Raw genomic sequence first — 12,702 nt, 5'->3', positions numbered from 1 at the left:
AGAAAAAAAAAATACTACCATGAACTGGATATACCTTTTATTTATTATCCTTGTGGCCAGTCTTTTTTTTTTTTAAGTGATCTCTACACCCAACGGGGGGTTCAAATTTATGACCCTGAGATCAAGAGTCGCACGCTCCGCCAAGCCAGCCAGGTGCCCCTCCTCGTGTCCAGTCTTATCTATGTATGCCACCCTGACTGTTTTGAAGCCAGTCCTAGATACGTCATTCATCTGCAGAAAATCCATTTATAACTTTAAAAGATAAGAACTCTTCAGTGTACGTGTGTGTATGTGTATGTGTGATGTGTGTAAAACTCGCACGGACATGTTAAACAGGTTTGCTTATTTGAATCAGGATGCAAGTAAGGTCCATAAATGTGATTGGTTGATGTGTCTCTTGTCTTTTATAATCTTAGGTTTCTTTTACTCTACAGGCTCCCTTCAATTTTTTTGTAGCAGTATTTTTCTTTTTTTCTTTTTTTTTGATGAGTAAAGCTATAGAAGTTTATTAAGTGAAGATACAGAAAAAACTCTCAAGAGTGAGAGTGGTCCTGACAGGGTTGCTTGTAGCGGTATTTTTCATGCGTAAACCAAGTAGCTTGTCCTAGAATCTGAATTCTGCTGCTGATTACACCCCCGTGGTTTCATTTAGCATATTCCATCGTCCCTTGATAGTCTTTAAATTGATTCAGGATTGATCCCCGCCCGCCCCCCGCCCAACCCAAATTTCTGCAAGCCTTTCATAGGTAGAGGTGGCGTTTCCGTCAGGAGGCACTCCATCTGATGGCCAGTACCTAGACCCATGTGTTCAGTAGGGGTGCACTGTGGAGAGACTCTCATTCTGCCATTCCTTCTTCGTTTATTGGCTGGAGCGTGTCTGTAAAGCAGAATTTCCCCTAATCACCTGTTCTTTACTTGAGGACCAGGCAAGAAGTCAACAAGTGGTGGCTTCAGTTACAGAACGCTGGCTCAAGCAATGCGTGGGCCCCAAACCTCAGCGAGCGAGCTCCATGACTGCTCACGGGTGTCTCGGGGAGGGCACGAGATGAGCTTGCCACCTGTGCAGCAGGACACATTTGTCTGGACTTCAGCGGCTGCCAGACATTTGGCTGGGAAAAGTACTTCCCTGTGTTCTCGTTTAGGAGAATTGCAGCCTTGTTGGAAACACAAAGCGGAGGCTGCTGTTTTGAGGGTGATAGGTCCTTTGTAAATGATGACTGAATACGTGAAGCACTTAGTGTCCTGTTGATGCTGATGTCCCTTCAAGAGATGATGTGAAAAGGTGGAGTGAAGCTCGGGCCTGGGAAGGCTTTGAAGAAGGTGGCCCTTGAGCTGGGCTTTGAAGGATGGGGAGGAGAATGCATTGGGCTTGCCAGGCTAGGGAGCAGTATGAGCAGAGAGTGAGGATGGCCGAAGCAAGCTGAGGATTATGGGAAGTTACTCTGTGGCCGGCCCTGGGCGGTGGGTGGGCACATGAAAATGCAGTAGGCATCACATGTGTTCTCTTGGACTACAATGGAAACTGTATTTCCTGACACTGAAGAAAGGGAGACAGGGTCCTAGAAGGTAGTCATTGAATGGCATGGCGAAGAAACCCCACCAGAGGGTGTGGCACCTGCTGGCAGGGCTCCTGGGGCCCCTGCCTGGAGGACTTGACTGGGATGGAAAGCTGGGCTTTTCCACAGAACCGGGGAGCAGCTGGGTCACTTACAGGGACCCTGGAATCTTCATCCCAGAACCCAGTGCCCAGCTGTAGATGACCACCTTTCCTAAGTGAAACACATGCCCTCAGTCCCAGTAGCAAGATGTTCGCCCCAACGGGATTCATGTCAGATAAAAGGCTATTCGTCCTTTTGATTACTCAACAGCTGTGGACAGAATGTCAGATTAGCCAAAGGCCTTGTGGAGCCTGGAGGTTGCGCTTCATCACTGCAGATGTCGGGCCCCGGGCTGCTGGCTTGGGCTCTGTGCACATACACGACCGTGCTGGGCCCGGCTCTTTGGGAGAGGGAGGGGGTATATCGTGCACATGGTTATTAGTACCCTTAATAATGAGCAGAGCAACCAAAACTGAGCAGTTTGCACGTATAAATTAGCAAAGTTTTGGTGGTGGTGGTGGTTTTTTGTTTTAACTTTTATTTGCTTGCGTGTGTTCTATGCAGAATTTACTCCAGGGCCGTAAGTTTTTGTTTCTTCAGTTTCTTCTGGGATATCGTTTTTCTCCTGTGCAACCTCCACTTCTGGTTTAGGAACAATCTGCTCTTTTCCGTCAGGAGCATCTCAGTGTGGCAGGGAAAGCGCATGTGTGGGCTGATCCTTCCACAAGCCCTGTAAGCTCCACGCCGCATCTTGGCGGCTTTGTTCTCCTGGATGTGCTCCATGACCAGAGAATCTGCATCTAACCCCTTCAGTTCAGCATGACTCTCTGCATTTTTTTTTTTAAAGATTTTATTTCTTTATTTGACAGAGACACAGCAAGAGAGGGAACACAAGCAGGGGGAGTGGGGGAGGGAGAAGCAGACGCTTAACGACTGAGCCACCCAGGAGCCCCGACTCTCTGCGTTTTTTAAGCATGTGCAGTAAAAATACAGCACTCTCTTGGGGACACCCATCCTGTGTCCAGCCCTGCCATTTGGCCTGGCCACACGTCCCACCTCCAACAGTGCATCGTGGTGACAGCGTGGGTCATGTTGCTTCTGCAAAGTGACATCTTTCAGATACTTGGTGGCTTTTCAGATATGCTTCCTCTTGATGACCTGGGCCATTTCACATGTGTTCTTAAAGTGAACGTGAAGGTTTGAACCTCTTGATTTGCCTGATTTTGTAGGGTTTTCTGGGTCAAGTGAATAGCGAACCATTTTCAGAGATCACCTCAGGCTGCTTACTGGAAAAGCGTTGTTACTGTTTTTAATGGGAATGTCCAGTGCTGGGAGGATATGGTGAGACAAACACTTAAGCTCAGTGGTGGGTGTCCATTGTCACATTTCTAGAAAGCAGTTAGGCCGCATGGCTTAAGAACCTTGATACATACAGTCTGAACCTTTCACCAGGTAACTAAAGTTCTGGGCATCTTGCTTAAGGGGTCATCAAAATTGCCATGACTTCTATTCACAAAGATATTTATTGCTGCCATTGTTTTTTTGTTTGTTTTTCTTTTTTCTTTTTTTTTTTTTTAAGATTTATTTTGGAGAGGGGCTCCTGGGTGGCTCAGTCATTAAGCGTCTGCCTTTGGCTCTGGTCATGATCCCAGGGTCTTGGGATTGAGCCCCACATCAGGCTCCCTGCTCGGCGGGGAGACTGCTTCTCCCTCTGCCTCTGCCCTTGGTTGTGTTCCCTCTCTCACTATATCTCTCTCTGTCAGATAAAGAAAATCTTTAAAAAAAAAAAAAAAGGTTTATTTTGGAGAGAGAGTGAGTGGGGGCGAGGGGCAGAGGGAGAGAAAGAGAGTCCTAAGCAGACTCCACACTGAGCGTAGAGCCCGACATGGGGCTCGATCCCACATCCCTGAGATCGCGACCCAAGCTGAAACAAGAGTCAGATGCCCAACCAGCCGACTGCGCCACCCAGGCACCCCCATTGCTGCCATGGTTTTAATGGTGAAAAATGAGAAAAAACCCAAATGTTCAATATCAGGCATGATATTGGGTTTATATAAGATCTTATAGGATGGATTATTATGTGGCCCCCTCTTTACATTTCTCAACTTCTGTGGGAAGATGCTTGTAACATGAATTAAGCAGGAGTACATATTGTAGACAGATAGATACCTATGTGGCCAGCCAGGAGGGAAAAATGCACTGAAAAGAACTGGAAGGAGAACATGAAAACATTATTCCAGATTATCTCTGAGCAAGGAGTTAATGGGTAAGATTTCAGGTGGAACAAAATGACATCTTAGGAGATTTGGATCCAGCAAAATGGGAGAAGAGCTGCCTGGCAGATGCACAGATACAGCGGGGAGGGAAAGGCCTGGGGTGTGTGGGAACACCGGTTTGGTCTGCCTGCGGGTGGGCTCAGAAGCTGCGGGCCCTGAAATACACCCTCTCTCTGAGGCAATGATATTTTTGTGGTTTGTTTCTCAGGTTCAGATTCAGAATAAGAAGGTGGACATCTCTAAGGTCTCCTCCAAGTGTGGGTCCAAGGCCAACATCAAGCACAAACCTGGTGAGTGTGTCCCCCGAGCCTAGCATGCCTGGGGCGTGCGGTCCTGCCAAGGCCGCTGGGTTTCACCCCAATGCTTCTGTCATTCCATAAAGATTCCTGGAGCCGCCCCCACCCACCCAGGAGGCAGCGATGGAAACCACGCAGTTCAGTGCCTGTCGGGGGAGGGGGGGTGGATCTTAGTGCCTCTGAGGAGGAACAGGTCGTGAAGGGCACTGCTGTCTCGAGCACCTGCCAGGAGCTGATGCGGAGGGAGCTGTTGCACTGGGAGCAGGGCCCGTTCCGAGGCACTGAAACCTCAGCGGCCGCTGGCGGGTCACAGAGTCGGGCTGCGGCTGGGGGTGTCTCTGCTGCGGCAGGGGCGCGGTTCGCCCGGCTTCTCGGAGGCGGGCACCGGGGCCAGTTCCCCCTCGGCAGAAAGTGTCATCGTCCATTTTAGAATGTGTTCTGTTTAAAAGGATCCAAACAGTTTGGCCCTTAACTCCCTGGCATTTTCTCCCTTTTATCTGTTAAACCCACTCTTGTGCGATACCTCCCTCCCGAGTGCCGCTGACTGACTGGAGGCCCGGTTTTTTTGGGGGGGGCTTCAGTGGGTCGGCGAGCTGGCAAACTTGGCAAGAAGCTGCGTGCTCTGGTTTGGGACGGGAGCCGAGGAGACGGCTGCGTGAGGGAAGCCAGGCTGCGGGAACTGGAGGGGGCCAACCCGCCGGGATCCTGTGGCCACACCGTGGCTGTGAGCTCTGAACCTCACCCTAGTGCCCCAGCCGCGCAAGAGCACTAGGCCCCGGGGCCAGGCCAGGCCTATCCCTTCTCAACTCAGTGCCCAGACGACTCCCACCTCTCCCCCTCTTCCTACACTACAAAGAAGCCACTTTCCACTTTCCTTCTTGTCACTATAGTGTGGGTCAGTTCAGCAGCTCAGACAGACCACACTCCCATCCTGTCTCTGTCCGTCGCCAGCTCAATGGTGACTTTGGGCAGGGCACGCTCCCAGCATCAGCCCTAGCAGCTGTGAAACCAGAGTCCCGACCCTGACAGGGCGTTCGTAGACTGAAAGGAAGCTGGGGCGCCCCGTGCCCCCAGCCAGTGGGAGGGAGCTGTTAACTTTACCAAGGGAACCTAAAGCAGACCCCTCGAGGCACCTGTAGAGGCTTGGCTGGAGGCTGTGCGGTGGAGGTGAGGGGGACTTCGCTCTGCGGAGGCGTTCCTGCCGGCCAGGTGCAGGTTGTCAGCCCCACTTTGAGATGAGCCCTGTGTGACGAGCACATTCACTGTCCTTTTGTCCACTGTCCCCAGAGCCGCTGGGAGGAGGTCACGTTGGTGTCTGTACTGGGCACGTAGCGAGTCCTTGGCCAAGCCAGGATCTCTGCTCCAGCCTCCTGGCTTTGCCCGTGTGACCGGTGGTTTTGTTGGTTCCAGGTGGAGGAGATGTCAAGATTGAAAGTCAGAAGCTGAACTTCAAGGAGAAGGCCCAGGCGAAAGTGGGATCCCTCGATAATGTGGGCCACCTGCCTGCAGGAGGGGCCGTGAAGGTAGCGAGTGGGGCAGCAGGGGCTGCCGCTTGGGAGGGGTGGGTGGGGTGGTGCAGCCGGAGTCTGGGTCCCAGCAGCTGGGCGCCTGTCACCGCCCCTCAGTATCGTCAGGAGTCCTGTTTCCCCCACACCGGTGTGTTTTCCCCGTGTTCATCATCAGTCCTGAGTGAGGCAGGAGAGGTAAAGAGGCCCCGGCCCAGCCACCTCTGCCCTGTCTACCTGGAGACAGAACCTCTCCTGGGAGCCGCGGCCCGCCTGCCTTCCTGAGCCCATCTCAGCTCTGCGGGCTGGGGCGCGGCTCCCCCACAAGGCGGGTGGTCTGCGTGGCACCGCTGTCCCCAGCTCCCTCACGAGAGGCCATGTGGGGTCGTGTTCCATGCCAGGCGCGTCCCAGACTGGGGCTCCGCGAGAGCACTCAGGTGGGCAGGGCTTCCCATGCTCAGGTCCGGCTGGGCCTCTCCTGCCTTCCCTCCCTCCCTCGTGCCTTCCCTCCCTCCCTCCTTCCACAGCACCGTGAGACCCTTTGTAAAGTGCCAGGATGCTGTTATCCTCTGTTCCATGTTGGGGGGCGGGGGGACCCGTGGGGGCAGCATCCTGCAGGCTTCCAAGCATGAGGATAGGTGCAGGGGCTCGGGGCAAGGTGAGCACGGGGGAGGGCAGAGAGCAGCTGCAGTGGGCCTTCCGTCTGCCCAGCCCGGCCCAGCCTCTGTCCCAGCTTCCGTCGGTGCTCCCATTCAAGGCCTGACTGGCTTCCATGAATATTTGGGGGCTTGGCTCTGTCACAGGCTCTCAGTCATGCCTCTGTACCTTATGAGGAGCCACTCCCTAGTCAGCCCTCGTGGGGCATTAGCTCGGGTGTCATCACTTGTCCGAGGCCACGTGGCAAGTACCCGACCAGGGTTTACACCTGGACCTTCTGACTCCCAAGTTTTGCGTTCTTTTCTTTATTCACATCATCTCCCTTTATTATTTCTGGAATTGTTTTTCTAATACAGAGGCCTGTCTCCTTCACTAATCTGATTAGAAACCACTGTGGAGTCTCCGTTGTCACCTTTTGGGCATTCTGGGGCCCAGGGGTTCCAGCTCCCCCTGCCCCGGCCTTCCCTCTTCTGCTTTACTCACACCAGGTGCTCACTGCCCACCCCATCCGCCTCCTGGGAAGCCCTGCAGGCCCCCAAAGTTTCCCTGGGTCACACTTTGGACACCCCTTCCCTGTGGTCCCCAGGCTCCAGGAGGGCGCCCAGCGCAGAAGAGGCCTCAGTGTCTGGAGGTGGCTAGATGAGCAGGCAGGGCTGCCCCCTCTGTGGCGGGAGCAGTCTGGGATTCGCTGGGTCGGAGGTGGCGGGCTGCACCCCTCCTAAGTGCCTTCGGGCTCCCAGAGCTCCCTAGCTGGCCTGCAGCACCCCTGCCTCCCAGCCGCTCCCAGAGCCACGCTCTAGCGGTCGTGCCCAGGGTTTCTGCTGGCGACCGCCGTCACGGCTAGCTGCCTGGTGCCAGCCTTGCTGAGAAGCCGGCACATCTCTCCTCTCCCCTCAGAAAGACTTGCGGCAGCCTTGCCCTTCCCAGAGGAGTCTCCCAGAGTGTGGTCCAGCTCGGCCGCACGCTGGGCCTAGGGCTGCACTCGCCGGCTCCTGGGCCAGCAGTCGCCTCCGGGCAGGGGTGCAGAGGGGAGTGCCTGGCCTAGGTTCTTCGGGCGACCGTACGGTAGTCAGTGGGGGGCAGGGGGCTATGTGTAAAACCCACCACCATCACCCATCCCACCTCCTCCCCGACTGACCCTGCACTGTCTCCCCCACTGTTTCATTGTAGACTGAGGGCGGTGGCAGCGAGGCCCCTCCGTGTCCGGGCCCCCCCGCGGGGGAGGAGCCGGCCATCCCTGAGGCAGCGCCCGAAGCTGGCGCCCCCACTTCAGCCAGTGGCCTCAGTGGCAACACCACCCTGGCAGGGGGTGGTGACCAAAGGGAGGCCCAGACCTTGGACAGCCAGATCCAGGAGACAAGTAAGTGGCTGGGCTTGGCCTGAGGGCCGCCCGGGGGCCCTGCCACTGGCTGTTAATTGAAACTCCTTTTCTTTTTTTGACTAGAGTGTGGCCTAAAGTTTAACCAAGCAACCTTTTATTTTCCAGGCATCTAATGATGACATTCTGGTCTCGTCTTCCGTCCCCTGTGTTCCCCCTCTTGTGTCCCTCGTTACCCCCTCCCTTCCCTCCTCCCGTGTCACTGCAGATTGAGACCTACAGGCTGACGTTCCGGGCAAATGCCAGGGCCCGCACCGACCACGGGGCTGACATTGTCTCCCGCCCCCCCCACTTCCCTGGCGGCCCCAGCTCAGGCACCCGGGCCCTTGGCTCCCTCTCCCGGGCTGCAATCTAGACCCCACACGGCTTGGGTGCTGGGCCCCAGGCCCCAAGTCCTGCAGGCCCCACCCTGTTCCCCCTGCCTTGCTTGCCCAGGGCAGCAGCAGGCCCGCCCCCAAACCTCCTCTACTCCCTGCCCTGGCCCCCACCCCACCCCCGCTCCTTGCTTTGTTCCTGTCCCATCATTGCGCACCGCTCCGCAGACGAGGTTGGGAGGTGAATGGGGTGGAGAGGCCAACTTGGGATCTTGTGGGATCTGGGGGTGGGGGGTGGGGAGCCAGATTCCAACCTCCTCTTTGGGTTTTTTGGACCAAACCCAAGAGAAACTGACATAACTGCCCTCCTCGCTGGGTCCACCTGAAGAGAAGAGTGGCCGCGCGGTGGCAGGATGCTGATTGCCTCCCCCGGAGCCCGCTAGGCCACTGCCTCTCCCTTTGACCCCTCCGTGGTGCCCACCGTGCAGGTGGGGCCAGGCGCATCTTGCTGCCCTGCCCCAAGTTAGTTAGGGGTCGGCTTATACTGTCCCCACTGCTTCCCATACCTGCCTAGCTGCTGTCACACTCTTTTCTTGTTTTATCCCTTTTTTTTTTTTTTTTTTTTTTTTTTTAAATAACCTAAAAACTGGTAGAGGAGTTTCGCAGGTTGAAGCCATGTCTAAATGAAAGTCCTCAGTAGGTGTTAAAGGAAACAGGGAGGGGAGATCCTTAAGCCTCCAGCCAGGAGGTCAGGCATCAGGGGCTGCCCTGACCTGGGCAGCTTGGGGCCCCGGAGAAGGTGTGGGCAGGGCAGGTGAGACGCAGGGGCTGTGGCCTGGTGGGCAGGTAGGGCATACTAGGGGCTGGTCGGTGTGGACTGGTGGTTCTGGTATTTTGTGTGTATGCTGCTTTTCTTTTCTAACCAAGAGGCTGGTTTTGGCATCTCTGTCTCATTCCCTGGGATCTAGTGGGAGATACAAGTTTGGGGCTGGAGAAACAGGGAAGGGCTATGGAGGTCAAAATCCTCCAGACTCACAGGCCTAGGACACCAGAGCCCTCAGTTACCAGGGAGCCCAAGATGTCCAGAACTCACGTGGGTGATGGGGAATCAGGTGTGGAAATTTTAAAAAGGCATGAGACAGGCCATCTCCACCCCCACTACAGCCTGACTGGGGAGGGGGGAGAGGTGAGGCCGGCCTGTGGAGGGGTGTCCCAGCTAGGCCCGGTCTTGGGGTGGCTGCGATGATGAGAAATCCCGGGAATTGTATTGACACGAAGATTCTTATTGCACTTGTATTTTTTTTTTTATTAAAGTTTGCATGGTTTCTAATAAAGGATTAAAATGTAACAGTTTGTAGTGAAATGGCCCGGGAGTCTCCGAGGGCATCTCCTCTGGACGAGCATTTCCTGCAGTGCAGACTTGCCCCCGAGGAGGCCGGCACTCGGCCCCTCGCCCTCCCCGCCCGCCCCGCCGCTGCTCATGCTGCCCCCCTTCCTGGAGCCCAGAAGGTAGGGGTTCTTGACTTAGGTTCAGATCGGACCTCCGTGTAGAGGGAAGGCATCTGGGCCGGCAGGTTCTCCCACTTCTGAGGTAGCATTTCTCTCGGGGAGGTGGGACCCCACATCCGCGGCTCCCCGAGCGCAGACTGCAGGGGTCTTCCCCGCACCGAGGACTGCAGAACGCCGTGTGCCAGGGACATCGGGGCACCCGTGTTTTGTCGGCAGGAGGAAGGGGCAGGAGGAAGCTGGGGAGGAAGCGGTAGACGGTGCAGGGCCTGAAGGTGCCGATGCCCTCCTTGTGTGAGTCCCGGGGCCACGCACGTGCGGAGGTGGACAACCGGTCCAAGGGTAGGGGTGGGAGAGGTGACCCTCGTGGAGAACGCTGTAGGTGGGCTGGAGTGGTCCCAGCTCCCTTGAAGTGTCCCCCAAGCCCGAGAAGCAGAGAAGGCGCCCTCACAGCGAGGGACCACCTGCAGCCGTGTGGAGGTGCGTCTCTGAACCTCCAGTTTGCTTCTGGCTCAGCCACTGCCTGTGTCAATCTGTGGTTCTGTTGTACCGATTGCAAGAGTGAATAAAGCTCGTGCTGGCCCACCACACAGGCGGTCTCTTCTGTACTTCGTGCGGTCTGGCCGGGGTCCACCGCCAGCATCCCCGACCTCGCTGCCCCCCCAGCTCGTCCCCTGGCATCAAGGGGCTGCCGTGCACCGTGCAGTCTGGATGACCTTAGCCCCTCATCTGTGCACTGTGGATGTGACCGAAGTCCCAGCTCACGGAAGGGCCGCTACGCAACCCAAGGCCCCTCGAAGGTTAGGGTTCAAGTGGCCTTGGCTGCCTGGGGAACTGCTCCCCGATTCTGCTCGGGGCGAGGCGCGGAGCGCGAGGGAGGCCTGGGCGAGTGCGTGCTCCGTGCCCGCCGGCCCGGCCTGAGGGGACAGGGACCGGGGGCACGGGGGGGGGGGGGGCCCTGCGCAAAGCAGGAGTGTGGGTGCTGCGGCCCCGAGAGAGGAGCCCCCCCGCGGACAGCGATGCTCACAAGGGATAAATAGAACTTTATTTTAAATAAACATTTGCACTCTGTACATGGCCCCAGCAGACGGGGGCTCAGTCGTCCGCCGTCTTGCGCACGTCGAAGCTGCCACAGGGCCCCCGCAGCAGCTCGGCCAGCAGCGCCAGCAGCTGCCCGTGCTCCTGCTGCACGCCCGGCGGCAGCGCGGCCAGCTCGCTGCGCAGGCTCCGCTCCACCATGCGGCCCAGCGCCCGGCGCAGCTCCCGCAGCAGCCGCACAGTGCGCGAGTCCCCCTCCAGCCGCAGCAGGTCACTGTCGCTCAGGGAGATGGTGGCTCGGCGCCCATCGTCTGGGGGGGGGGGAGGCGGCGCAGAGGCGAGGTGAGACCGGGCTCCCCCCCCCCCCCCGGGGCCACAGAGCAGCCCAAGCCGCAGCGGGGCGGGAGGGGCGGCCAGTACCCACCCCGGATGTGCACGTCCCCGTCGGTCAGCAGCAGCACGGCTAGCGGGTGCACCTGGGAGGAGTCCCGCACGAAGACGCTACCGTTGGACTTGACAGCCATGAAATACGTCAGCCATCGGCTCCGCAGCCGCGTGGCCTCCCTACAGAACAGAGCGCGGGCGTGAGCCCACCGTTCGGGCCCCCGCCAGCCACCCGGCCCCGGCCCTGCCTGCCTCCCACCTGTTAATGGTCGACTTGTGCAGCAAGATGTTGCCTGATTTGGTCCTGTAAGTGACACTGTTGGGCTTGAACTTGCCCTGCCGGGTCACCTTGCCCTGCCTCACCTGCGAGGATCAAAGGAGAGAGGGGCGGGCTGAGCGAGGAGCCCGGGGTGGTGGAGGAGGCTGGGGCCCACCGGACCCTTCCCAGAGATGGCACCTGGATGAGGTTGGGGTAGAGGCCCGCCATCAGCACACCCTTCACCAGCTCCTCCTCCTCGCTGTACTCGTTGCACTGGGCAGAGGCCAGGGTGCAGTCGGAGGGCTTCCCCACCAGGAAAGCCTCGTAAATGTTCTCCGAGAACTGCTTGATGAGTCCTGGGGAGGGGAGGGCAGGCTGAGCCTGCGGCCCCCTGAGCCACAAGGTCGGGGAACCCCAAGCCCGCGCCCTGGGCCAGTTGGGCGGGGGGGACGGGGGGCCACTGACCGTGGATGAAGCGCAGGCTGGGGGCGTAGAGCAGGTTTTCCTCCAGATAGTTCTCACGGGAGCTGCGGTCCTGCCAGCGCAGCACCTCCTCCCAGCCCGCCACGGCCCGCACGAAGGCCAGGTGGTCACTGCCACTGTCGTGGCTCAACAGTGCCTTCACCTGGGAGGGAGCGGAAGGGGGCGCCGAGGCCACAGGGTGAGGGCCGGCTGCAGCGGCTTTCCGGACAGGGGGTGGGGGAGGGGCGAGGGCTGACCTTGTCCACCTCCGCCCGGTTCTGCAGGCTACTGCTGAAGGGGTCCCGGGTGAGACAGGAGACGACCACCAGCAGCGGGTGCAGGCAGCGGAAGATGGCGGCCAGCACTATGGCCTTGGCCAGCCGGGGGTCGGTGGAGATGTGGGCCAGGCGCTGCCCCAGGGTGGTCAGGTACTCCCGCTGGTCCAGCACTCCTGCAACAGCTCAGCGGTCAGACTCGCCCTTGAGCGCCACGCTGCGGCGCGGCGCGGCCCGGCCCGGCCCCACTCACCGATCTCCTGGAGCAAGATCACAGCCTCGTCCACCGCCTTAATGTTTGGACTGTCCACGGCCTTGGAAAGGAACTCCACTGCCTACAGCGAGAAGCAGCCAGAGCCCGCCATGAGCCCCACCTCCCACCTTCCCTCACCAAGTCCAGCCCCGGCCCGGCCCCGCCTCTGGCGCACCGTCTTCTCAGGCATGTGGATTTTGGCTTGTAGCACCAGGTTCTCGAGGGGCGTGCGCAGAATCTCCGGCACTTGGAAAGGGACCATTTTCTCCAGCCGGCTCCGCGGGAACAGGTGGTAGGCAAAGCCTGACTGGCAGCGGCCCGCCCGGCCCCGGCGCTGGATCACATTGGCTCGTGACACCCACACAGTCTCCAGGCACGACACCTGGGGGAGGGGGCAGGTGAGCAGCGACGCAGAGGCCAGCAGGCCTTCCTCAGTGCTGCCCCTCGTCTGGCCTTCACCTCACTTAACCCCTCAACGGCCCCCCCACAACAGGGACACCG

General features: G+C 58.2%; 2 protein-coding genes across 17 annotated transcripts in view; one reads left to right on the top strand and one right to left on the bottom strand.

The window, feature by feature from the left end:
- The window catches only part of MAP4 (microtubule associated protein 4), a 171,412-nt gene extending 161,292 nt beyond the window's left edge, over nt 1-10,120 (top strand). For 6 of the 13 annotated variants that reach the window (XM_031027832.2, XM_031027837.2, XM_031027836.2 and 3 more), the window contains 4 exons: nt 4,083-4,164; nt 5,581-5,693; nt 7,503-7,692; nt 7,819-10,120. In XM_031027832.2, the coding sequence (XP_030883692.1) occupies nt 4,083-4,164; nt 5,581-5,693; nt 7,503-7,692; nt 7,819-7,826 (393 nt within the window). In that variant the 3' untranslated portion in view covers nt 7,827-10,120. The remainder of the gene's footprint in view (nt 1-4,082; nt 4,165-5,580; nt 5,694-7,502; nt 7,693-7,818) is intronic. The other 7 variants (XM_081816866.1, XM_081816857.1, XM_081816851.1 and 4 more) reach the window with 4 other exon arrangements.
- A 433-nt stretch (nt 10,121-10,553) lies between these two features.
- DHX30 (DExH-box helicase 30) overlaps nt 10,554-12,702 on the bottom strand; it is a 29,281-nt gene continuing 27,132 nt past the window's right edge. For all 4 annotated transcript variants that reach the window (XM_006732993.3, XM_031027844.2, XM_031027843.2 and 1 more), the window contains 8 exons: nt 12,377-12,583; nt 12,202-12,283; nt 11,931-12,124; nt 11,677-11,836; nt 11,410-11,567; nt 11,212-11,315; nt 10,993-11,132; nt 10,554-10,879 (listed from right to left, as the gene is read on the bottom strand). In XM_006732993.3, coding sequence (XP_006733056.1) covers nt 10,626-10,879; nt 10,993-11,132; nt 11,212-11,315; nt 11,410-11,567; nt 11,677-11,836; nt 11,931-12,124; nt 12,202-12,283; nt 12,377-12,583 — 1,299 coding nt within the window. In that variant the 3' untranslated portion in view covers nt 10,554-10,625. The remainder of the gene's footprint in view (nt 10,880-10,992; nt 11,133-11,211; nt 11,316-11,409; nt 11,568-11,676; nt 11,837-11,930; nt 12,125-12,201; nt 12,284-12,376; nt 12,584-12,702) is intronic.

This window comes from Leptonychotes weddellii, chromosome 1, assembly GCF_054177405.1.
Source record: "Leptonychotes weddellii isolate Sample4059 chromosome 1, ASM5417740v2, whole genome shotgun sequence".
Taxonomy (NCBI): Eukaryota; Metazoa; Chordata; class Mammalia; order Carnivora; family Phocidae; genus Leptonychotes; species Leptonychotes weddellii.
This window is presented reverse-complemented; position numbering and strand designations above follow the sequence as displayed.